The sequence below is a fragment of the Poecilia mexicana genome, unplaced genomic scaffold (assembly GCF_051168715.1).
Source record: "Poecilia mexicana isolate PSO_F unplaced genomic scaffold, ASM5116871v1 scaffold_15, whole genome shotgun sequence".
NCBI classification, from domain to species: Eukaryota; Metazoa; Chordata; class Actinopteri; order Cyprinodontiformes; family Poeciliidae; genus Poecilia; species Poecilia mexicana.
This window is the reverse complement of record NW_028263384.1, coordinates 28,806,294-28,830,329: the sequence shown is the minus strand read 5'-3', so window position 1 is coordinate 28,830,329 and position 24,036 is coordinate 28,806,294. Positions and strand designations below refer to the sequence as shown.

At 39.7% G+C, this 24,036-nt stretch overlaps 1 protein-coding gene across 1 annotated transcript in view; it reads right to left on the bottom strand.

The window, feature by feature from the left end:
* Positions 1-23,500, bottom strand: part of kndc1 (kinase non-catalytic C-lobe domain containing 1) — a 39,721-nt gene extending 16,221 nt beyond the window's left edge. Inside the window, 20 exon segments of the mRNA XM_088013207.1 lie at positions 1,350-1,621; positions 4,860-4,998; positions 5,974-6,629; positions 6,768-6,951; positions 8,113-8,194; positions 8,337-8,414; positions 8,974-9,174; positions 9,177-9,298; positions 9,403-9,474; positions 10,026-10,140; positions 10,965-11,576; positions 12,210-12,343; positions 12,426-12,543; positions 13,168-13,314; positions 15,122-15,180; positions 18,276-18,474; positions 22,901-23,116; positions 23,119-23,439; positions 23,442-23,471; positions 23,474-23,500. Coding sequence (XP_087869333.1) covers positions 1,350-1,621; positions 4,860-4,998; positions 5,974-6,629; positions 6,768-6,951; positions 8,113-8,194; positions 8,337-8,414; positions 8,974-9,174; positions 9,177-9,298; positions 9,403-9,474; positions 10,026-10,140; positions 10,965-11,576; positions 12,210-12,343; positions 12,426-12,543; positions 13,168-13,314; positions 15,122-15,180; positions 18,276-18,474; positions 22,901-23,116; positions 23,119-23,439; positions 23,442-23,471; positions 23,474-23,500 — 3,784 coding nt within the window.
* Between the last annotated feature and the right edge of the window lie 536 nt (positions 23,501-24,036).

Below are 24,036 nucleotides of genomic sequence, written 5' to 3'. Positions count from 1 at the left end.
GAGCCCTATCACTAACGTTTTTGTTCCGCATACCTTTTATAGAGCTTGTTTGTAGCCAAGATTGTCTGGCATATTTTAACAGGAAAGAAACTACAGCAGAGTTGCTGACTGTGACGGGCCAGGAATGAGTTCCAGAAAAAAAAAAACTCTGGAGCTTTCTGGAGCGGCTTGGACTCTTATGAATGTGTGCAAAGCTGGAGAACAGCTTGATATGTCAGTCAGTAGATTTAAAAAGAGACATTTCCCAGCACATCACAGAAGCGTTTCAAATCTAAAAGCAGTATTGATTCTTTTCGGCACATACAAATCCTATAAAAACCTTAAAAACCTCAGGACAAAAAACATGAACGAATCAAAATGAAACATGTTTCAGGACTTTTGTTAAACTATAGGAAGCTTAGTTTTAATCATCAAGGCACTCAAAGAGGCGGCAGCGCCAAATTATTTTAGAAATATTCCCTCTAATTTCTCTGATATGTTTTTATAAATGATCTGCACAGGCAGGTAGCAAAACAAACATGAATACAGAAAACCAGTGAGTAAATCAGACCTGTGGCTCTTTAAATATATCATAAATTTAAATCACTTTAAAGAATGAAGTGTGACTGTTTTCATTATTTGTGTTGACCCTGATAAAAGAAACATTACAAAACATGTTGGTCTTTTAATAAAGTTGGTTTCTTTGTACTTCAAGTGTTGCTGAAATTCTCACAGTAACCCATTATTGTCACTCTCCATGTAACTTAAAACTTGCTTAAGTTTCGGTAGTAAGTTGCCATTGTTGATCATTTTAAGTATTAGGCTGCATATTTTAAGTTATTAGTTTATTTTTCTAAATAAATGAATTGTTTGTGCCCTGCATCCACATGGAACCGGCATTTAAAGGAACAAAACTTTTTTTAAACAGGATCCAGAGTGAAAAATTCAAATGTTCATGACAGCAAAAAACTCTCATTTGAGAAAATGCTGACATATTAGATCAATCTCTAGTCTGACCTATTACCATAAATGCATCAAATGCATTAGACTTAACAGTGGATGACATGTTTGTTTTATAGTTTTCAGTTTTATATTCCAATGTGACAGCCCTACCTATATTCTGCAGTTTCTTATTGCAAAAGGTGAAACTACTGCCAACATTTACGATGCTGGACGCATTGAGATTCACAAACCAGCAGATAATACAACAAGATATCTCCATTTTCCAATTAAATATGAATTAGAATATGTCAGTGACAAATTAGCAAATTATAAATCCTCACAAATGTATCCAAAATTAAACTGACCAGTCAGAAACCTGCATTCCAATCCAACTCAGTTCCATAAGTGTGCACAGGTGAGTTTCCTACCTTGACCTATCCAAAACCGATTTTTCTCCAATCTTATTTCAGCACCCTCCAGCACTGTCTCATCTTCCCCACAGCAAGATGTCGCCTCACTTCCCTCCCATATCCCGCCAGCAACGGGACGAGAAGCGTGAATGTTTCCATTCAGATCGAGACAGCTGTGCAGGCAAACTTGTGTCTTCCCTCTGCAGGCAGCGGTGGTGAAGGGTGGAGTGATGGCTGCCCTCCTCACAGCCGTAGATGGAGTCTGCTCATTAAGGTCTCTGCATGGGGCGCTTCAGGAGACACACAACACACGGTGCATTTAAAGATGTTGGAAATGAGGGAATTAATTAACATTAATCACTGAAATAACAATGATAATCAGTTAATCAGTACAATAGTGAGCTGGAGCAACAAATCAAAGACGGCAGCCGACAAATCTCACTGCGACTGCTCTCGCTTGTCAAAATCACCCAGATCCATTCTTACTCAAATTTTATATGGACAGAGTAATAAATAGATAAAACTCTCCTCTGATTCGTTCAGAAAGAGCTGAGGCTACAGTGCCATCCGCAGCCTACAGCCAGAGGTAAAGCTTGTCCATCTCCCTCCAAAGCCGTTGTGTCGTCCTAACGCAGCAGATTAAAGAGTCTCTTAGCACGCTGCCCTGGGCACAAGATCATGGCAGCACTGGATGAAAAGCAGTCAGAGGAACTGAGAGGCTAGTCTCTCTGCTTGTCTTTTGCATGTCATGTTTGTATGCATTCACACACTTAAGCTCCACCAATGGCCAAGGGCTTCCTCTCAGCATATTAGTGACAAGGCAAAGCAGTAGGTTATGCATGTATCCAGTGTGCACCGGAAATTAAAACACCATGCTGTTACCGTAGAGACAATCTAAACTGCTGACTTTAGTTCTTGTATTAATTGCGTTCTGTGTGAAAACCTCTTTTAAATGGTGGGTATAACGTTACACCTCCATAACGAGCAGAGGAGATTTAATGATCAGAGTGGTCTGCATTATCTTTGTGCATTTCTATTGGTGTAAACCCACAGGAAAATACATTCAGAATAAATGTTTAGATCTGTGTTATTAACTGTTTTTGCAGTCCATAGGACACAATGCAAAAACGTTAATTAAAATAGGATTTTACAGCACAGTCAAGTAACTATGTTACCTTCATTTGTAATAAAAATGCTGCACATATCAAACATGACTTCATAGAAACTTGACTTCACAATTGAACACCTTGAAATTGGGCATCTGTCTCTTTAAGAAGCTCCTCCTCTTTCTGACATTCTGCTTTCAGGACATCATCAAAGCAAAGCTCCTCTATCAAGGCCTTGACATTTTCACCAGCATTTCACTGAGATGTCGATTATATGATAAGATCAGCAGACTCACAGTTACACTAGGTGTTTGCTAATTGCTGCTGGCTAGTCTAAAGGAGCTGAGGGGCTCTGTAATGTGGAAGTTTGGACCAGAGACTGCAGCTCCAAGGAGGAGCTTGGTGCACGAGGCAGCGCTTGGCTATGCCACTCGTTTGGCTACCAGGGGAGATTAAAGGATGAAACATGCATGAAAAAATCCAGGCATATTGTAATGAGGGGACTAACATTATGACATGATGTGAGGCTCAGAACTGTTGATAATACATAATACTCCCCCTTTAATATTATAGAAAAGGCAGGAGAAGTGTGAGATTGTCAGCATGATGGAAAGTATTGCATTGGAAGGTGAGATGACAAAACTCGTACACAATCCAGGCACAGGGTGTGACAGTGAATGGAGGGAATACTGGAGGAGCTGTGGTCTGTTTTGAACTCTCATCAGGACCTTGGTTGCATGGTTTTGGAAGTACAAAACCTTTTGCATTGTTTTGCTTTGAATCCCAATGATAGGTGCATTGCAGGATTATGTCAGCAGGACTAGACGGTGTGGATAAGCTTATCAGCATCAGCATTAGAGTGGAATCGAGTTTGGCAACATTTCCAGGCTGATAAACAGCAGTCCTGACTCCTTGACTGATTTCTTTGGCCTGATGCTACAGACAAACTTTATCTGCCACAAATCCTTGTACCTTAGCTACTTCTAATCGATTGACTCTGATATCATCTCTGGTTACACACTCAGCGATCCTAAAAGGTCCTACGTTGGTAGTACACAAATTATCAACTGAGTAAATTAAGATTCCTCAAAGCAACATCAGAGACTGTGAACCATATTATTATCTGTTTCTACATCATTTAGATGATAAGGCACATTCAGCAAGCCTGAAATTGCCATGAAACAGTCTGTTGCTGACTTGTGGCAGCAGCTTACAGGCTGTTAGATAACAGATTCATGGTGGTATTTTCTAGATCTGGAAAAGTATTTTCCCCCTTATAAATTTCCTCTGTGCTTGCTTTTGTTGTCAGTTAAATATCCCCAATCATCAAACACATTTGATATCATACATAGACAACCTGAATGAACACAGAATGCATTTGATTTTACTTATCTAGAAGAAAAATGTACCATTTTGGCCCCATGTGAATAATGAATAGCTATTGGTGGGATTCTGGCTCAATGCATTGTTTTTATCCTCACTGGAGAATTTTAAGGCACAAACAGCCTGTTTAAGATTACGCTACTACATTTCAATTGGATTTAAGTCCCTAGACTCCCCGCTTTGATTAGCCCACAACACGATAATCATTTTGCTTCTTTTGTAAATGATCCTGTGTGGACTTGCTAGTGTAACTCTGATCACTGCTGCATGGTCCATAATGAACTGGAGGCTGAGCATTCTCCTTCTGGACTTTCTACTAGAGAGCAGAACTCACAGCTCCATCAATTACAGCCTCCACATTTAGGTCCTACAGAATTAAATCAGACCCAGATGTTACACTTCCACAACAATGTTTCACTGTTCTTATCATGTTATTTTTCTGATATAATATGTTAGTAAAATGACACACATTTTCCAAAAATGTCCAATTTTGTCTCACCAGTCCTCAAATCAGCTCACAGTCAAGTTTTAGGGACCATTAATGGCCTTTTTGGGCTTAAAACATTTTGTAAGAGTTCTCAGCTCTATTTCAGATTAAGTTACGTGCATATTTTATTTAGGGGTGCAAGAGTAAAAGGGCCTGAATACAAATGTATAGCAGTTTTCCAGATTCATGTTTACAAAATATTTAAAATAGTGTAACATTTGCTCCTTCACATTATAAGAATGTGCTCATTTGTGTTGGTTTATCAGACAAAACCTCAATGCAATATATTTCAGTTTTTGGCAAAAAAGAAAAAATGGAAAAGAACATTTTGCGATCAGGAAGCAGACTAATAAATAACTTTTTATATATCAGAATTAGTGACTCATATCAAAGCTCATCGGCTTATTGAAGCTGGTGGCAATCGAGGCACTGTGACCTGCTCTTCTTACAGAGACAACAGAGCAGAAGAAAGCAGAGCGTGTCCCGGTCATATGAACGTCCATTTACAAAATAAATAACTGTATTAAGAGAATCAAAAAAAGACCTGCTCACAGTGTTGAACAGCTGTAGTTCACCAGGCAGTGCAACACACCCAGTAAGTCATCGTCCCAGTGCAGGTCACAGAATCTCTCCTTCACTACACTGGAAAACTGCTGGTACCGGAGTCCCTTCAAGCAGAAAAGGTATTCCCCTGGGAAAACACAAAAATGATTTTATTTTCACACAAAAATTGACTAAAAAGTTCAATAATAAGTTCCTTTAAGTTTAGTCCAAATGGTAATAGAGATTAAAGGAACATAAAGGTGATAAAAACAATGAGCTGTAAAACTGCTGGTATGCACCAAACAGACAAACTGGACAGATGTTTGTGGGAGGGATATATTTATGAGCAGGTGCACATTTTGTCCTCAAAGTGGATGCATAGCAAGCATCAAAAGTATAAGGATTTTAAGTTATAGTCAAACTGTAAAGGCTCAATGACTCAAGTACTAAAGCTGCAGATCTTTTTGGGTGCAGAGTTCAGCATCTCGTTAAAATGTTGAAAACACTGAGCTAAAGCTCCCCCTGCTAATGCACAGGGGGAGCTCAGGGACCACATGAACTACTGCCGACGGGTTTCCATTACCAAAGTGTGCAAGTATTCCACTAATATCAAAAAATAACAATTTGCAATTGTGGATTTTCTATTAAATAAGAATATTTTAATAGAATATTTCAGTTCAAATCACACTTGAATAAATTTATCTTGAGAAAAGGTACTAGAAACATCCTCTAACTACTTCCTGTCGTCATCTTGTTTGTGGATTCCACCTGTGGCAACATCGGTTGCTGATTAAGTGACTCGTGATGAGAAAAAGGTGCTTCCACTTCAGTTTTGCAAGATAAACGAACTTCGATAAGGTAAAAAAAAACATCCTCATCCTAGCACCAAAACTTTATATCAACAAACTAGTTTTTTCGAAATTGCCATGTTTTCATCAAGCAAATTTATTTTTGAAATGTCAAATTGTACAGTCAATGGAAATGCAGCTAGACACTCAAATTGATGAAAGTCGCCAGTGCAAAAAAATTTAATCATTTTAATCTCGTGTTATTAATGAAGCAATAATACACGAATATATTGTGTCAATTTTCTCCTCATGTAGAAGGAGTGTGTTGCTCTTACCCATCATGACGTCTTGACGGCCATTGTCTAAATGTCCCTTAATTGAAAAGTGTCCTTTGAGCAGTTCGATCACGTCCTGCAGGGCAGGCTGACCTCTGGAGGCAGAGCTCTGGGTTTGGGTTTCTGTTTTCCCACAGTACGTTTGATGTGAAGCACGATCCAGAGAGCCGTCTGACGTTGTGGAGCTACCACTTAAATAAAATATATCCTGAGTCCCAGGCCTCAGAGTAACACTCACAGAGTCAAAAAACAGGTTGGTCTCCTGACCTGTTATCAGGCCTAGCAAAGACTGAGGGACCAAAGACGGGTTTATGTCCAACCCGTGTAGAGACTCAGGAGCCCTGACCTTGACGGGCACCAAGGACAGATGTCCTGTCACAGGATCCTGCCAAAAGAGGTAATTGTTGAAAATGCCACAGCTGTTGAGGTTAGTGGATAAGGGGGAAGAGAGACTGGGAAGGGAGACTTCAAGGAGGGAAACATCAGAGAGAGCTGAAGGAGAGTCCTCGGGTATTGTGCTGGACGTTTTGGAAGAGGTGCTCATGACTGTGTGAAACTCAGTCAGCTCTTCTGAATGTAGACTGGCGTCAGAAGGAGGGACATGTAGGCAGCCTTCTGCAGCATGAACACTGCTCTTTGTCAGTCTGTCTGCTGTCCTGTTAAAGAAACAATCCAGTTAAGTTCTGAACGTCTTGTGGAGTTGTTAGTCTTCTTTCTTTGCTATAGAAGTTAAGTTTGCACCAAATTTAAGTAGGTTATCATTACATTCACACAATGTATTTCTGATGTCATACCCTAGAGTGACAGTTCCCAGATGCTGGTTCTCCTCCTCTGTTTCCCCTTCACTGGTCAGGATGATTGGAGTGAAGTGTGTGGCAGTGGAAGTGAAGGCTTCTGGGAGCTGGAGTTCAGGATAGCTGTGGGGAACAGGGCCAGGCACAGGAGCCAGTCGGCTCTCAGTGGCCATGGGCACAAAGCCTACACGTGGTTACAACAATCCCAGACACAATATCAGTGATATTGTCTCATGCAATGCACACTGCTTATGTACAAATAACACTTCTAAAATGTTTTGGGTGATCTGCTGCCATGATCTTGTTTCTACTTATAAAGAAACTACAAACGACACAGAGAAATGTCTGCACAACCAGAACAAATTTCTTGTTGTGCTCACATTGCTAACAATAATTAACTTGTTGCTATACAGTGCCTTGCAAAACCTTGCAAATATTTTTACATTTCATTATCGTAGGACAAGTTCATTGTATTTTATTTGGATTTCATGTGATAGACTGACACAAACTAGCACATAAACACAAAAAATACATTTTTTCACAAATACAAATTGTGTGGCACGCTGTTGAATTTAGCTCCCTGACTGGATGTCTTGTAGAATCACTTTGTTCTGCAATTACAGCTACAGTCTCTTGTGGTATGAATCTACCAGCTCTGCATAGCTAGAAGATACATTTTATACCCATTCTTCTTTGCAAACAAGTTTAAACTCAGTAAGACAAGATGGAGAACAACCGCTAACATCAACACATCATCCAACACGCTAACATCTCAACTGGACTTCGGTCTTTTCAGGCTCTTTCTGCTGAGTCAGTGTTTTTTGTTTCAGGATTCTCCTCTACATGTTATCTACTTGGCTGCACGTTGAGGTACGTGATTATGTCTTTGGCGTTTACATGTGTGTCACACTCTTTCTAAGTTCAAACGATGGATTGAACAGAGCTCTGAGATGTACTAAGACTGGGAAATTGCTTTTTAAACAAACTTTATCTAAACTTTCTCCCTAACCTCTGCTATGTTCCTGGGACTTTGTGATGCCGTTTGTTCATTAAGATTATCTAACAAACCTCTGAGGCCTTCGAATCTGTGCTGAGATTTAAGTGGACTGTCAATTTACAACCAACAGACTTCTGAAGGCTCTGGCTGCACCAGATTTTAATTAGGGGTATCAGAATAAAGGAGGCACGGAATAAGAAGGTTGAAATTTGTCACATTCTAAAATGATTTGAAAAAAATCCAGTGATAGGAACAGCTTTGCAAGACACTGTAAAGGTTTGTTGCATGTTAGTGCAAAGTTCTGTATATTGCATGAGGGTCATTGGTACTGAAGTAGGACCGTCATACCACTGTTTGGTTGGGGCTCATCAGTTGAGCTCTGATTATTACTTTCACTCAAATCATCAGTATTGTGGCCTTCTGAAGCTGGCTGAAAAAAAGAGACATCACCATTCATGACAATAAAGAACAACGCTGTCAATTAGTGACATAAAACAGATAACTCTGACTCTGAGGTTCAAATAATCCCAGGAAATGAACACATAAAACTGCAGCGCTGCAGAAAAGCTTACCGGGTGAACTCTGCTGATGAGGTTTCCCCAGACAGTCTCAGCGCTAATCCCCTGACGAGAAAGATTACAGATGCAGCTCTGAAAAAAATAAAAAACAATAGAGGATTAAAAATATATGCTCCACTGCAGTCCATATAACTAAGATGGATTTGAACCCGACACAAAATAAAATGACTTTTTCATCACAGTTCCAGTTTTACCTTTTTTTTATTGAGCAACGTAGGAAGAACAGCTACTCAATGCCAGTAATTTACTCATTTATCAGACATTATTACACACCTGCCTTACATGACATGTATGTTCTTTTGTATTTCTTATTTTGAAGACTGGCAACCAGAAATGGACCTCTTTCACATCATATATATTATCCAAGAAAACAGGAAATCGTGGATTACTAGCACTGCTTCCTACTCACTCGGGTCAAAATGCTCCATTTACATTTATTTCCAAGAACTTTTAGGGGCTTAAAGTAAAGGTTAGTGTAAAATTATTCAGCTGGAAGTTAAATAGAAGCAGAATAAGATAAATGTAAGAATGTATCTCAGTGTCAAATAAAACATTATTTTGCTTTTCAGGCAGCAGACAACCTCAGAGAACATTTGCGTGGCTCCAGGACAATCATTACTCCAAGTAAAACCTTTTTTGCCATGACGATGGTTGGCCTCTCCATGGGGGTCCTCTTAGCCATCTCCAGGAGGAGTCTCTTCATTTTACGAGGCATCGCCAGCTTCTGATTTGGTGATAAGCTGAACTTGGCTGACGCCCAGAGGATCGCAGCAACCCCGTACACACAGACCTGAGAACACACAAGTCATGCATAAATATAGAATAAAAATCTCCAGCTGCAGCTAATAACCACTTAATTGTACAAGAAGGTAAAACCAGCACTGACAGACAGACCTTCTCAGTTACAATACCGTGTTCCTGATACTCAGGTGCAAGAAAAAAACCATCATGTGATTCTGTGAAGAAGACGCATGAAGTCAGCAGTTCATCTGAACGAACTCCAGACATTTACAAGTGAATAAAATAAGAAGCATAGAGCAGCTGACAGTATTACACCTACCGACGGTTTTAGGTTTGAGAAAAATCACTTCTCCCTTGCAGTTCACATAAACTGTGTCCAGGCATAAATAGGCTAAAGACAAAGAGAGAACAAGAACCAATCATTCTCCTTTTGTAGATGAACTTTTGACTGCCACTCCTATTAAAGAAAGAATTAATCAGACAGTATAGTTTCAACACAATTTATTTTACAATTTTTATTTATTTTTTTCTCTGTCTAGCGACATTTCATTGGCAGTTTCACTGTCATGTCTTTGTGCAGCGATAATAAAATAAGTTTCAGTCTATCAATCCTGCAGCTATAAATACAACCAAAGGTTGGTGCCCAAATCACACCAACCTCTGGTACCGTTTACTGTCCTCGTGTGGTTTATGAATATTATCTTGTACGACATAATGACTATAATGGTGCTCAACGTTAAACTAGAAAAATTTGAAGCAATTTAAGTATATTTGATAGGGACACAAGCCGATAGACAGACTGAACAGCACAGCAGCCCCATGTTTGCATCAAAGTGCTTATAGCACGACTTGTCCCTAGATGGGTGTGTGATAGATGAAATTATCCATGTCACATCAGCAGGTTCAGAGCTGGAAATTTAACACAAACAGGAAAATAATCACCTGGAAAGTCAGTGTAAGTTTGCAGTGAAGACAGGCAGGTGTAACACAAAGTCCACAGCTCGTTAACCGTAAGCCTCCGTCCACAAAGAGTCAGCAGCTCCCTGAGAGAGATCCACTGAAACGAGAACAAACAAAAAGTAACTTAGTATCTGAGGAGTTCAACCTGTTGGCCTGGCAGGTCCAATTAACAGGAGGGTTAGCATTTGTGTCCTGTAAGAGGTTCTGAATGGAAAGGCTGCAGAAAACATGTAATCTGATGTTTGGTTGGGATAATTCAATAGAAAACAGCGTGTACCTGTTTTTTCAGATTGCCATTATTGACGTGTCGGACATAACAAAATGTAAAAGAAGCTAAAAGAAGAATTGGTTAGGTAACATGCAGAATGCTTCATGAAAAACTAACACTTAAATCTGGCTAAATGCTCGTTATTAATGGTTAAACCCTGGTGGTGAAAGGATCATGCTGTGAGGATGAAGCAGCTGGAACAGAGAATCTGCAGTAAAACCTGAAAAAGTTTATCCAAAGACTATCTATTCTTCAATGGACATTTATCCATGACAAACTGTCCAATGAGGAACGGGAGAAATTAATCAGTATAATGAAAGCTGATAGCGATATATCCCAAAAGACTAAAACACCTAATTGCAATATGTTTTTAGTCATTTTTTTTCTTTTGACTTCACAATATGCACCACTTTCTGTTGTGTCTATCGCAAAAACTCCTAACAAAACACAATGAAGTTTCTGGTTTTAGGATGAAAAACTGCAAAAATATTTTTGCAATGCAATCAACTTGGATGCATCATAATGATGAGCTTTTTTGGTTCAAACAGCCTTGTTTTCAGGAGACTAAATAAGTGTCTAAAATATATGTGAGTAGATTCAGTGAAGCAACATCAGGTTCAGAAAAGTGAAAACTTGTCGTAAAAGTGACTAACCTCATCCTGAGACTCTTCGTTCAGGCACAGCATGCTTTTGGTCATGTAGTTATAGGAAAGGGAAATGCTGGGTTTTGTCGCGCTCTCGTCCTCTAAACAGTTTTGTGCCATCTCCAGTTCTCGACAGGAGGCACAGGAGGCGACCAAGTCCTGGATACATCCCCGTGACATGGGCTGGACACAGTCTTGAATATTTATTTCTTCTGTGCAAGAGTATACCCGATCGGTTCCTTGCGATCCATTTTCCTGGTCCTGAGTTCTACAGTGAGGGTAGGACTCACAGGACTTGCCCCGGTTTAGTCTCTCCAGTCTGTTACTCCACATAGACTTTGAGTCTAGATGTTCGTCAGCTCCTATTTCCGTGAGGTCAGAAACAGGAATGCTGATATCTCCGTGAGGTGGAGTGGAGACACACGGGGGATTGTTGGAGTCCGGCACCGAGCAGGAGCGATTAAGGGCTCCCCTGGCTCCTCTGAACTTCTGCTGGGATCTCCTCTTCACTGGGGAGCTGTTGTAAGACCGACAATCCATCTCATCTGTCAGACTCATGCCGTCTGCCTCACTGCTGTCCATATCCTCGGCCCATAGAGAGGAATCCCAGGCCCCACACACCTGCAGGAGGAGAGCATTATCATTCATTTCAGCTGTTCTGAACAGGTCAAATAAAGAGCTTCTAAGCAACACTACGAAGAGAATCGGTGAGATTTATGAGTTAACTAACAACAATGGCAAAGTAATAAGTTCACAATAAAAGACGGAATCTCTTGCTTGCACATGGCAAAGTTGCAACGCTTATGCTGCTGAATGTTTTATCATTTTTAAGGAAATGAGTTTCCTTAAAAAACTCATTTTTTAAAGGAAAAATGAGTTTTCTCCTGGAGTTTTTTCCTGTTTTCCTGGAGAGGAAAGTACCTATGCTGCAGTGGTAGTTGTCCACAAAGGCAATGTAGATGTGATTAACTTAGTTTGAACACGATATCTTGCAGCTGAAAATCAAGGAAGTTTGTGGTAACAAGGCAAACACACAATAGCCAGCTTGGACAATTTTAATTTAAATGTCACAAGCCTCCAAGAATCACATGACCTTGTGAAAAACAGATTTCTGCCTTATTGGTACCTCTATAGAAGTACACAATGCCCACGAAAAACTCATTTTGGTAGCAATCTGAACTTAGTGGTCAGATGAAGAAGGCTGCATTATAGGAAAGACAAAGTTCCCTTTAAAATCGTCCCAAAAACTGCTACCTGCTGTCTGGACACACTGTTTGACCCAGAGGTGTCAGAAAGGTCTTTGGTCTTGTCCTCTGAGTTTAGTCTTTTCAAAAGACATTTGGCTTTGGAATGATGCCATCTTTCCTCCAAAGATTCCTCCTGTTCATCTGTGGATGCAAAAAGACACAAATCAGAGGCCAGAAAATCACTTTGGGCAGCAAAAAACCCTGGAATAATAAATATAAGAACCTTGAATATTTGAAACTGATTCAATGGAGAGCACTCTTCGTCCAATTGAAGATAACTTCCGGCACACTGTAGCAGAAGATGTTTGAGACAGCTGCTCTTCAGCCAGCAGCAGAATATCCTGTGGGAGAATTGCATCATAAAGTCTGCAACATTCAGAAAAATACATTTCTTCTGTTTTTTTAAAATAAGACTGATAGACTCTATTTGAAATTTCATAAAACATACTTTAGTTTTACCTGGACTGCTTACCAACATAGAGTCCATTCAGCTTATGGCAAATAATAATAATAATAATAATAATAGTTAATTATGTTTTTATTATAATACATAGTATAAGCAATATTTTGTGATTCAAATGTGCTTAACTTTGCATTTTTGATTTGCTGAAACAGAACCAGGCTGTAAAAAGTTCCATCCTCATCTCGCTTTAAGCCTGAAACAGATTTGCACTTACATTATATTTCCTCTTGGTGCTGCTAAGGAGCGCCAAGCAATAAAAGAACAATACAGTCATGAAAAACCTCCTGGTTGTTTTAAAGACTACAGTGATTCAGTAAGACTGACTATAAGGAAGGTTTTCATCTTGGATCAGTAGAAACTCATCAATCAAAAATGCAATTTTCACTGAAATTAACAACAATAATAACACTTTTGACTTTTCATTTTCTTATATGCAATTCGGACATTGATGCTAGAGTGAGGCGTTCGATCCGTCAGCCCGTCTCTGTCAGTGTTTTTGCACCTCCAGCTCAGGTCTGTCCTCAGGCTTCTCCTCCTGCATCTGCTGCAGCAGACTCTGAACTTCTTCTCCCAGTTCAGCCTCCAGCTCTGGCTCTATGACAAACTTCAGTGCAGCGGAAAGTGTGGAGCCCAGAGAGAAAATGTGGCCCTGCAGCCAGAGTCACAGAAGCACAAACATTTGAATATTGCAGAATCCTCTTCCAGGTTTGGGTCACATATGTTAAAAGATAAAAGAAGATGTGTGAGGTTATAACACCTTCAGTAGATTTAATACAAACACCCCCTGTTTAGGCTGACTGTTAATGATAGTTTGTTGTGAAAAACAATGGTGATGAAATGTTTAAAACGGCATGAAATCTCACACCATGAAAGCGACGGGACATTTCTCATCAAAGTGAAGTTTATCATGTGAAGCATGACTCAGCATTTTCACAAACTCCTGATATGAAGGTAACGGCCTGTAATGTCTGAGTTTGAGACTTGATTTGTAAGTGAGGAAGGAAGTTCAGTGGATTCCTGCTTATTGTTGGTGTTAGCAGATTCATTCATTCATTCATTCATTTTAATCCAAACATTACTGGTATAACAATCCAGTCTATAAGGTTATTCCTTCCAACTACTTTTAGCTTTGACATAGACATTAGTCATTTTAACCCATTTTCCTGATAACAACTAGAATCTGATAATATTTAATAATTTATCTGTACAAACTGCTGGCACAAGCATTTTATGCCCTGATTATTAAAACAGATTAACAAGTTGAGCTGAAACAGCTTTTCTCATCTTCATCTCAAAATGATTCCCAAGTTCAGTTCACATTGATTTTCTTTTGTTGTTTGTGTTATTTTTATTTTACTACCATGAAAATAGAAAAGTATCAAAGTCCTCAAACACACAAAACAAGGCTGGGTGGGTTATAAAAATTTCAAACACTTGCCTAAGAGAAACTGTAACAATCTGAAGGAACAGGAGTAATATTTCCTTGAGCAAAGAGATAAAATCCCAGAAGTCTTGCGAGCCAAACTTAGAGACAGAACTATGGAGCCTTGCAGCTGCAACTGTTGCAAAAACTCCTCCACAAAGTCTTGACCTTGGGAGTGTGTTTTCAAACGTAATCTCAGTTTTTTCTCTTTTGAAACCAGAAGAGTTGCAGATTGAATGGAACAAAAGAACATTTCAAATGTAGCAGCTATTTTCCCAAGGATGACAAAATGTAATTTCAGGATGTTTGACAGCATTTTGTTATGAAACAAAGTAAGACAATCGCAACCTCTCTAGAACGTTTACCATTAACTGTTGATAAGTTCGAAAGAAACTGCACTGATTTTTTTATGCTTGTTAATGTACATAGTGCAGGCTTTATTATTAAAATAGCTGAACAGGATGCCAGACCTGGCAAAATTAATTTATGATCTGTTACAGTTCAACATCTGCACTGCTTTAAACTGTAACAATCACAGATTCATGTTGCATTGATCTAATGTATGCATAAAGCCGTTCTGGTCTGTGCTGTAACTTCCAATAACTGAACCTGCAGGAACAACCAAGTTTGGAAATTGCGTTTGCGAACAACGATAAATATCCCTGCTGCGTAACTCAAACTGAGCAGATTGGCAGACTGCGGAGGATTTGCAGTAACATTGTGATCCCACAGGAGCAATGCTCATGCAAAACAGGGATGACCCTCTCAGCATCAAAGGAGCTGAATCCCACAGCGAAATGATACAGAAGAAATAGACCGGGTAGTATAAAACATTCCAGGCAATTAGGCTGCAGAGAAACTAGGTTAAGGTTAGCTTAGATGAAGTGCAAGAAATAAAGATGAATGGCTGATAGCTTCAGGAAGGAAGAACATTTAAAGAAGCTATTTCCTTTTAGTTAAAACATTTTACACAACATGCACCTGACAGTGAGTTACGTGAGAATGATGTGCTGCGACGACACATCTCTCTTACCTCGAATGTGCTGCCCGTGTTGTCAAACTCCGGAGGGACAAAGGAGCAATCTGGATCATCTGCAGGTCAAAAACATCCAGAAACGTCACTGTCACGCATGTCTGAACTCTGCTGCACAGCAACATCACATCTGGGGGAGAATTGACATTTTGAATGCAAAGCAACTGATAGGGAAATAAATCCTGGCCTGTTCCCTTCTCACAACTATTGATGCCATCAATACAGAACTCTTAGACTTATGCATGTGCTTATTTAGCCACTGCAGTCCAATGAAACGGGAGCTGCTTCTCTCAATTTGCATAATTCATGTGTGATGGATAATCTCCAGATAATCTCCAGGATCAGAATTTGAAAGGGGGTGAGCAGGAATCGGGTGCATCCTCCTCCTGAAGTGGGTCAGTGCTCAGGGCTGCTGCTACATACAGGTGCATAAGCTCTGTGTGCCTCATCTCAACTGGAGAAGGACATGAGAGCTGTGGAAGAAAAGAGGGAGGATTTGAAACAGGGATAAAGTGGGTCATGACAGTTCGCCGTTTGAGTTCGGCTCTTTGCTACAAAGAGCAGAAACTCTTCTTTAACATTTTTTATTTTACTTTAATATTTTATTCCCCAGAATTCTCTTCTTTAAAGTTTTAGTTTTAGCTTCTTTCATAAAAACATTTAATCGTTTTTTTCTCCAGTTTTCTCTCTTTACAGTTTCCTCCTTTGGTTCGTTCTCTTCTTTTTGTCACCAGTTAAGATCATCTTTGCTTTCACTTTCCCAGTAATCTCATGTTTCTTCCTTTCCTTTCAAGTCTTTGCCATCCTCTCCTCCTTCTCATTCCTTCTCTCTTCTTTGCTTTTCACTTCAAAGAACATGACTGTGTAAGAAGTAGTGGAAGGCACATGTAAAACCACTGTAGCTAGGAAAAAATTGTAACACGCTGAAATAGTCATCAAAGAAGAGAAATAAAAATAGTCATTAAGCAGTTTATATCAGGTTGATGGAGTGTGAGTCATGTGTGCCTCTGGCATTTTAGCACAACAGGTAGGATGAGTTGAGCAATCTACCAGATTCAACACACCCTCCCGATCAGATCTCCCACGGCGCTCCGCCAGTAGGAGCTTCATCCAAAATGGAACAGCTTGCAATGTCAAGTCTCATGGGGAAAGTTAACAGTTATCTGTTATCCTCTCTGCATGATGACTACGAGGACATTTTGTTGCTCTGACTCAATTTGCATGATGTGAACATCGCCGCAGCACCCACATACTCATCCCGCCGCCTCCCTGGTGTTACTGCAGTAATTAATCAGCTGAAATGAATCGTACTGATATGTCTTAGTGGTGAGCTAATGGAAACTGGAGCCTCCAAGGTCAGAGTTGCTTGGGTGATCAAACAATATTGGTAATTTTAAAGTGAACATTTCTGTGTTTTCTTGGGTCCCTACTGTAACAATCAAATGTAGCCATTTCCAACATCTGCAAACGCCTCAATGTAAACACATACCAGATTGTTTTCTTGACAAAAAAATATTTCTATGCTTAATAAATCTGAGATCATTTACAGAAAAAGGATGTAGCACTTTGCTACAAATATCAAAAATGTAGAAAAAAGGTTGAGCTTTGGTGAAGAGGACTGATATTCTCCTATTAACCACAACAGTCTCTTTATTGGAGAGAATAATCGGCCATTGATTATGACAACGATCATGATTGGAGTTTTGGTTTAAATGAAAAAACAACCAAGAGCAGATGGAAATGGATACAGATACAGTTATGACAGGACATTCAACTAAGGATTCAACCACATAACCGCTGAGACAACTATTTGGTGTTGTTTGTGAGCATAAAGTTGATCAGATTACAATATGCTGTCTTTTCTTTTCCTGTGTTTTTATTTTTTATTTTTTTACTTTCAATATGACTTCTGGGTGCGACAGACTGGCGACCTGTCCAGGGCGAGCCCGCCTCTCAGTCGAGACGCTCGCTGGAGATAAGCACCAGCAACTCTCCTGACCGTACTAGGGACAACGGTGTATGTCCATTAATTGGGTTCTGGCTTTTTGAACATTCAAGCTACTCTTAGATAACTTTTCTCTTGATTTCCTTCTCATTGGCTGCAGTATATGAATCTTACCTTAATGAATTGAATGATTGTGTATTGCAATTATGCTCAAGTTTGGTGTTACAAACTTGAACAAACTTGGCATATTCCCTCATCAGTGACTTTCGGCTGCATTCTCTGCTACCTTGTCCTTGTTTTTTTATTTTACGCTCTTTTACCTGTCACATATAAATATATACATATATGTAACTAACACTGACTGCACCCTGGGACTACTTTGAAAAGGAAAAATCACAGAATGATAACTTTTGCTTTGTGATATTTCATCTAAATATTTCATGTTCTTATGACTTTCTCCTCTTTAACATCTTACAGAAAAATCGAATGTTCTAATAGGTCAACACTAAATAATCTAACTATCTCTGTTGTGTGCATGTATTGCATCCAGAATGTGTGATCTTTGCTAAGCAGTGTGTTAGTATGAATAGATGACTAAGCAACGCAGCATGACTGCTGGCTTTATTGAAACGGTTGCCACAACAACAATTTCCATGGCAACCTACGTTCACCGAATCGATGCTTATCAATTTCTGATGTCTGGAAGCAAAGCATGGAGCAGCAGAGTGTAACACATGTAATGTGCTGATGTGCGTAATGTGAGAGGAAAAATAAAATGAGCTGAAACAAATACAGGAATAAAACAGGAAGTGATCTGGAAGTTCATTTAAAAAACTTTGCATGTGTTGTGAAATTGGCAAAGTAATTTTGAGAATGTTCTTCAATAAAAAACTAGATTTTAACCTGGATAAACCTAGATTTAGACTTTCTATTGCTGCATTTCTGATCAAGTCTGTTATGTAATATTGGAATAAAGCTTACTTCTTGTATAAGTGTTATGCACTAACAGGCACGTAGGATTTTGCAGCCCACATATTGGCTGTACTACAACTGGAAGCTATATCTAGTATGTGTGTAGGATTTATCCTCCAAACTTAAATTGTCCAAAGAAAGTATTTTTCAAGTAAGTGCAAAGAGCATGCAAAATATTTCAGAAATCTGACAAAAAAAAAAAAGAAATCAAAAACTTTATGTGTTCTGTTGCCTCACCGCTTAGCTGCTCCATGAAGCAAACATTCCCATGAGCGTTGAAGGCCAGAGTGTCTGGTGTTATACATAAGGTGTAAAAGAGGTGGGAGGGTCTGATGCTCTGCAGGGCCAGAACACACTCTGCACACACGGCCCAGACCTCCTCCTCACTCAGGCAGCTGTCCCGCAAAGAGAGGATGTCGGCCAGGGAGACATTTTCCTGCGGAGGTAAAGAATGTTCTGGTAAATAAAGAAAGAAAGAACACCATCCAGCAGGGCAAGCATCACCTGGCAATCACTGCTTTAAACCGACTCAAATACAACCCATCAATTAAACTAAAATGAACACCAAAAACTGGAAACTTAACACCTATGATGCTTTTTACTCTGCTATCCAGACTGATGCTGAGGCTGAAGGTCATTTTAAACCTGCATTTTTGAGATACTGGGGAGATATTATTCTCTGCAAAAGCAGAACAGGGAGCATGAGGGCTCAAACACCAAAACTCTTTGTAAGCAGAGCATGGGACGGTTCAAAATGAACAAAAAATGTCAGGTTACAATTAGTTTGTTTTATTTCTTTATGGATTCAGTCGTTTTATGCACAATTCTTATTCAAAACTTCAGAAAATGCCCTATTTCACAGGATCTGTTCTTGGCAGAAACATTTGTCTTTTCTAATGATAGAAATTATTATAACATGTTTTCTCTTTTCTTTTTAAATGTGGAGACTAAATTTTACAGTAAATGACCAGAACTGTTAATTCAATTAAATAGAAAGGTCATCGACTTTAATTGAAAGTAATAGAGAATAGATGGATTAATTACGAGGCACCTAACCAGAAGTTGTTGCTGCCAGGGAAACGTCCAGAAACGTTGTAGGAAGGTAGCCAGAGCATCTGGAGAGCTTTATTATGCTTTCACCATTTATAGGAGGATGAGGATGAGCCTTTATATAATTGAGATCCTCGCTATGATGAACAAAATGGCAGTATAAATAAAAGTTGCACCTCATTTAAATCTAGTTTCTCCTGTTTTAAATTCATATTCCTGAAGGATACTAAACATATAATACTGTCTGTTTGGTGGGGAAGAGGCGGAGTCACAACATCTAAAGAGCTTTTTTATATAAATCCAAACAGGCCCAATTTATTGAAAAAAAGAGACTATTTAAATAGTTATGTACAGCTAAATGACACTTGTTTTAGTAAAGAAATCAAACCAGCACAAGACATCTAAAAGTCGAAAGTCATGATAAAAAAGTCTGCAGTTCAAACGTGGAGAATAAGATGGAGACTTGGGTTTGCTTAGTCCACTGAGAACTAGACAGGGATTTAACAGCACTTCACTGAGCTCAGATAATCATTAATTCACACATCATCTACAAATATTAATTTATGCTAAATTCAGGAAGCATTTAGGTAAATGTTGTCATTTCTGCTCTTGTTCCTACGGGCATTGTTTTTGGAAGCAGTTTTCTTATTTGAAACAGTGAAACTTAGCACCTCATTTTTGATCAAACTGTATTTTCCTCCTGAGGATTAATGTACTACAATGATGCAGCCATCAAAACTCAGGACGTCGTCTGTCATGCCACTCAAACTCCATAAGTCTGAACTTTGTCACGTCAAGGTTTGAGGTAGTCAGAAGTCCAAGTACAGATTCACAAGCTGGAGTCCACTTGGCTCAAACACAGCAGCAACATGTTGTCATGGGGGGAAACTCTACATGGGGTTTACCCTGTCACCTCCATGGTCTGGCTGCTGACTCACCACAGCCAGCTGCCGTCTAGCCAACACTTTGTTCCCAGCCAATATTTACATATGTGGATCATATGAGCAACAACAAGACCATCACAATGTAACACAAATTAATTCAGCGTACAGATTCGATGCAGACCTTATCCAACAATCACTGTCTTTAGGTAAAATAGAGGACCTACTTCATCTTGTTCTGTGTTGCAAATATGTGTACACAAATATTGTAAATAAGAAGCCACAAAACCTATTTAAATTAGTGAGCTTTAGAAATGTATTTTTCTTTGAATAACTACTTCATATATTTCATCGCTCCATAGATGTTTGTCCAAATTGCTTTAGTTCCACCATCTCTCCTTGTCTCAAAAATAACAAAAACTGTGACTGAATATTATCACTTCAGTTATTTATGATGTCCAAGAAGATTTTTCTTGTAAATTACCGCTGACAAATTGACGAAAAACAAAAAGTACTAACACTAGAGTCAGACGAGATCTTAATTAATAGAAATATATGTGCTTACACCTCTCTAAGACACACAGAGCACTTAGAAACGGTGACCTAATTTTGAAACCAGATGCAGGAAATCAAGTATTTTCTGCAGGGGACAATATTTGTTCTAAGACAAATGGTGCACATACATAAAGTGCACACACTCACTTGTAATCTACACACCCACACTGAACACACTGCATCATCTGCGATCCATTACCAACTGGCACCATTTACCCTGGCAGGCGCAGTGATCCCAGAAATCCCAGGCAGCATCCAGCATAATGCAGAAGTCTGATTATTACAGGATCTTCTGTAGGCTCAGAACACAAAGCCTGGCCGTCACTCAGACACCGGGGTGGATGTTTGGAGAGTAAAGTGTGTCACGATGCAGTCACTGTCAAATCCTCCACCCAGCACTTGAACACGAATTTTACACTTTTTCCAAGACAGACAATTAAAGCATCTCACAAGTGGGCTTTATTTAAACATTTCTGCCACCTACACTGCAGGTCTTCCTTGGAAACCCATGAATAACACTTGATTAGAAATAATTATTGAACATATTCATAGGAGGCAGCAGGTTGTTAGAAAATGTCAAATTTGTGTGATCAAGTTGTGTGGAGAGAAATTACAGGGCAGAGATGAACCACTTCCTGCAGTAGCAGCAGGAGCAGCATCACCAGAAATAGATAGCTTCCCATGAGGACAGTGCAGGGGAACACTAGTCTCTCAGCCTGCTCAACTTAAATGTGTTAGCCTACATAAGGCTCCCAGCAGCCTCATGCTGCGCTCCAGATCTTTGACCTTTGGAAGTGAGAGGAAGGGAAAGGTCAGCGTTCTTGAGTGTCATTGTTTTCCACACAAAGCCAGTTATGAAGTTGGACATTCTCAGAGTTTGTCCTGAATTAAGCAGGTGAAGGTCCAATGAGTAGCAAAGCCTGTGCTGATAGTTTACTCCCTAAACTATCCCAGCAGAGGAAAATACTTTGTTTTTCTTCTCATGAGTTCCTAAGATTATATTTAGGTTAAATTTCACAATATTTCGGTTAATTTCAAAATAATAATAAAAAAATATTAAATAGAAGTTGCATTTTCAAACTTTTACAGTTGAGATGATTAAGTAGTCAGATGAAGCAGTCCAAAGCTGGTTCGCTTTGTTGAACCCATATAGAACTGGTTCTAACATTAGCCCTGAATAAACATAGGAAACACTTTGACAGGAAAAAACATGACAATGTTTGAGCCCTGCTGCTGTCCTTAAGGGTTTGTATAAAACAGAAATAAACACATTAATGGCTAACGCTGGTAACCGTTAGCATACTCACTGATTTTTGAGGACAAGGTGTTCGACTTTGGTGTAAAATGTCAGTCGTTTCTGGCTGCTGAAGCCAATTACATGTGAAGCAGGAGGCTGTCCCATATGTGCTGTAAGTAGTTTCTACATTCACACAAAAAGTTTAGATTTGAATCAGTTACGCAGCAAGACCTGCTGTGTAACTCACAGCTACTGAAACCCCAAAGTTCAAGTTTTCAGACAACTGAATATTAGATAAGGTGATTTAAAAAGTACAAGAAAAATGTCAATTTATGTAGTTTATATACTTCGTCTATATGCTGTTTGCTCTCTGCTGTACAATAATTCATGGAAATTCTGTAGAGAAATTCCAGGTCAGTTTACTGGCCAATCAAGCTAAGTGTTGCCATGATCATCAACATAAGTTTTGGCACTTTTGGTACTGAGAACAGCTGCCAAGTTGTGTTGGAAAATGAAATCAGCATCTCCATAAAGCTTGTCAGCAGAGGGAACAGGAAGTGCTCAAAAACACACCAGGAAGGTGTTTTCCAAACCCCTGCTGGGTTTGTTTTAAATGCCTCTTTGCTTCCAAACACCTGAATGAATGATGGGTGGTTTCAGACACCTGTGGTACCGGCAGGTTCAGGAGTTTCAGCCCATATCTTGGGAACATCTGTGCATCGTTGCTCTTGAAGCTCCGACCAACCAAACTCCTGCTTTGCCTCACAGTTTTCTCAGTGACCTTTTTTCTGCCATAGTTTTCCTTCCTTCCCATTAACATGCTTGCATTATTATGTTGTATAAATAGCCAGCATCTTTAGCAATGCCTCCTCTGGTCAAGCCAGTAGTCCTCCTCATTGGTTATGTAGGTCATAAAAATCATTTCTGATCATTTTTTTAACTATAAACTACAATATCCAAAACAGAAATAAACACTTAAATTGTATTAATCAGTTTTTTTAATTCATGTATGTGAGTTTCACTTAGTGAATTAAAACGCTGGAATAAATTAACGTATCCATGATGTATCTATCATACGTACTTTTTTTTTTATTTTATCACACCTTAAAAACCAATTCCAGTAAAATCCACAACCTCACCTCATCTTCCAGCAGTGGAGGGAGATGCTCCAGATCATAATATCCATCTCTCTCATCAGCTTTCTCCAAGTATGTGACGCCAGCATCACTCCCGGAAGTCTCCATTGCACCAACTTTGATTCCCTCAAGGAGCGCAGCGAATCGCAGCCCAGACAGCGACGTTTCCAGCAGAGACAGATGGCATGTCTGAGCTCTCAGGACAGCACCATCCTCTGAGAGGGAGACCCGCTGCCGGTCGACTGTCTCTGTGGGACGCTGGCGTCCAAATGAGCAGCCCCAGAAAGACGTGAAGAGCAGCAATGCGTCCGCTCTGTGCGCCTGCAGCGCGCTGCTGCTGCAGCCGGTGGTGGGGGCGCCAGCCGGACTCTGAGGCTGTCACGGCTGCAGCACCTCCTCAGAATCGAGGCGAACCGTTCTGTTTCATCCTGAGCCTCGGATGGATCTTCCCCTGCGTGTGCAGGAGCCAGAGGAGGCGGAGTGGAGGACGCTTCTGCCTGGATGCCACAGTTGGCTCTTCGCCCCCGCTCACAGTAGCCTCCAGTTTGAGTGACTCATATTTATCACTTAGTCCACATTATCTCCACTGATCCCTGTGATCATGCTCTGCTTGGGGTGTTGTTTGATTAATATGCGCATTTATGTTGTTTTTTCACTGCTCATATCATTTACATGTAAAACACTACGGACTTTCTACTTAACCATAGTTCCCCTAAAGTCCACGGATGTTTTCGTTTGGTTGATATTTATTAGGAAGTTTTATCTGACAATAAAAAAAAACGTGGAAATGTCCATGTTTTGTTTCAGAGTTGTATTGCTTTTGTGGATCTTCTAGAAAAAAGAATATTCTGGAAAACTTCTGAGATTAATCTTGAAGTTTCTGAATTTCAAAAGTTTAAAATATTAAACTTTTTAAACTCAGAAATGTTAAAGTTTTGTTCAGGAAGTTGCTTCTTTTGTGGCTCACCAACGCAGAACTGTCTGGTCGGTCGCTGACCCTCGGTCTGTGATGTGTCTCCTCCATGGATTGGACATGTTTGTCCTGCAAATCCCACAGATTCCCCACTGGATTGAAAAATCTGGAATATTTGGAGGCCAAGTCAAGAGCTCAAACGCTTCTAGTCCCAAACAATCTGGCA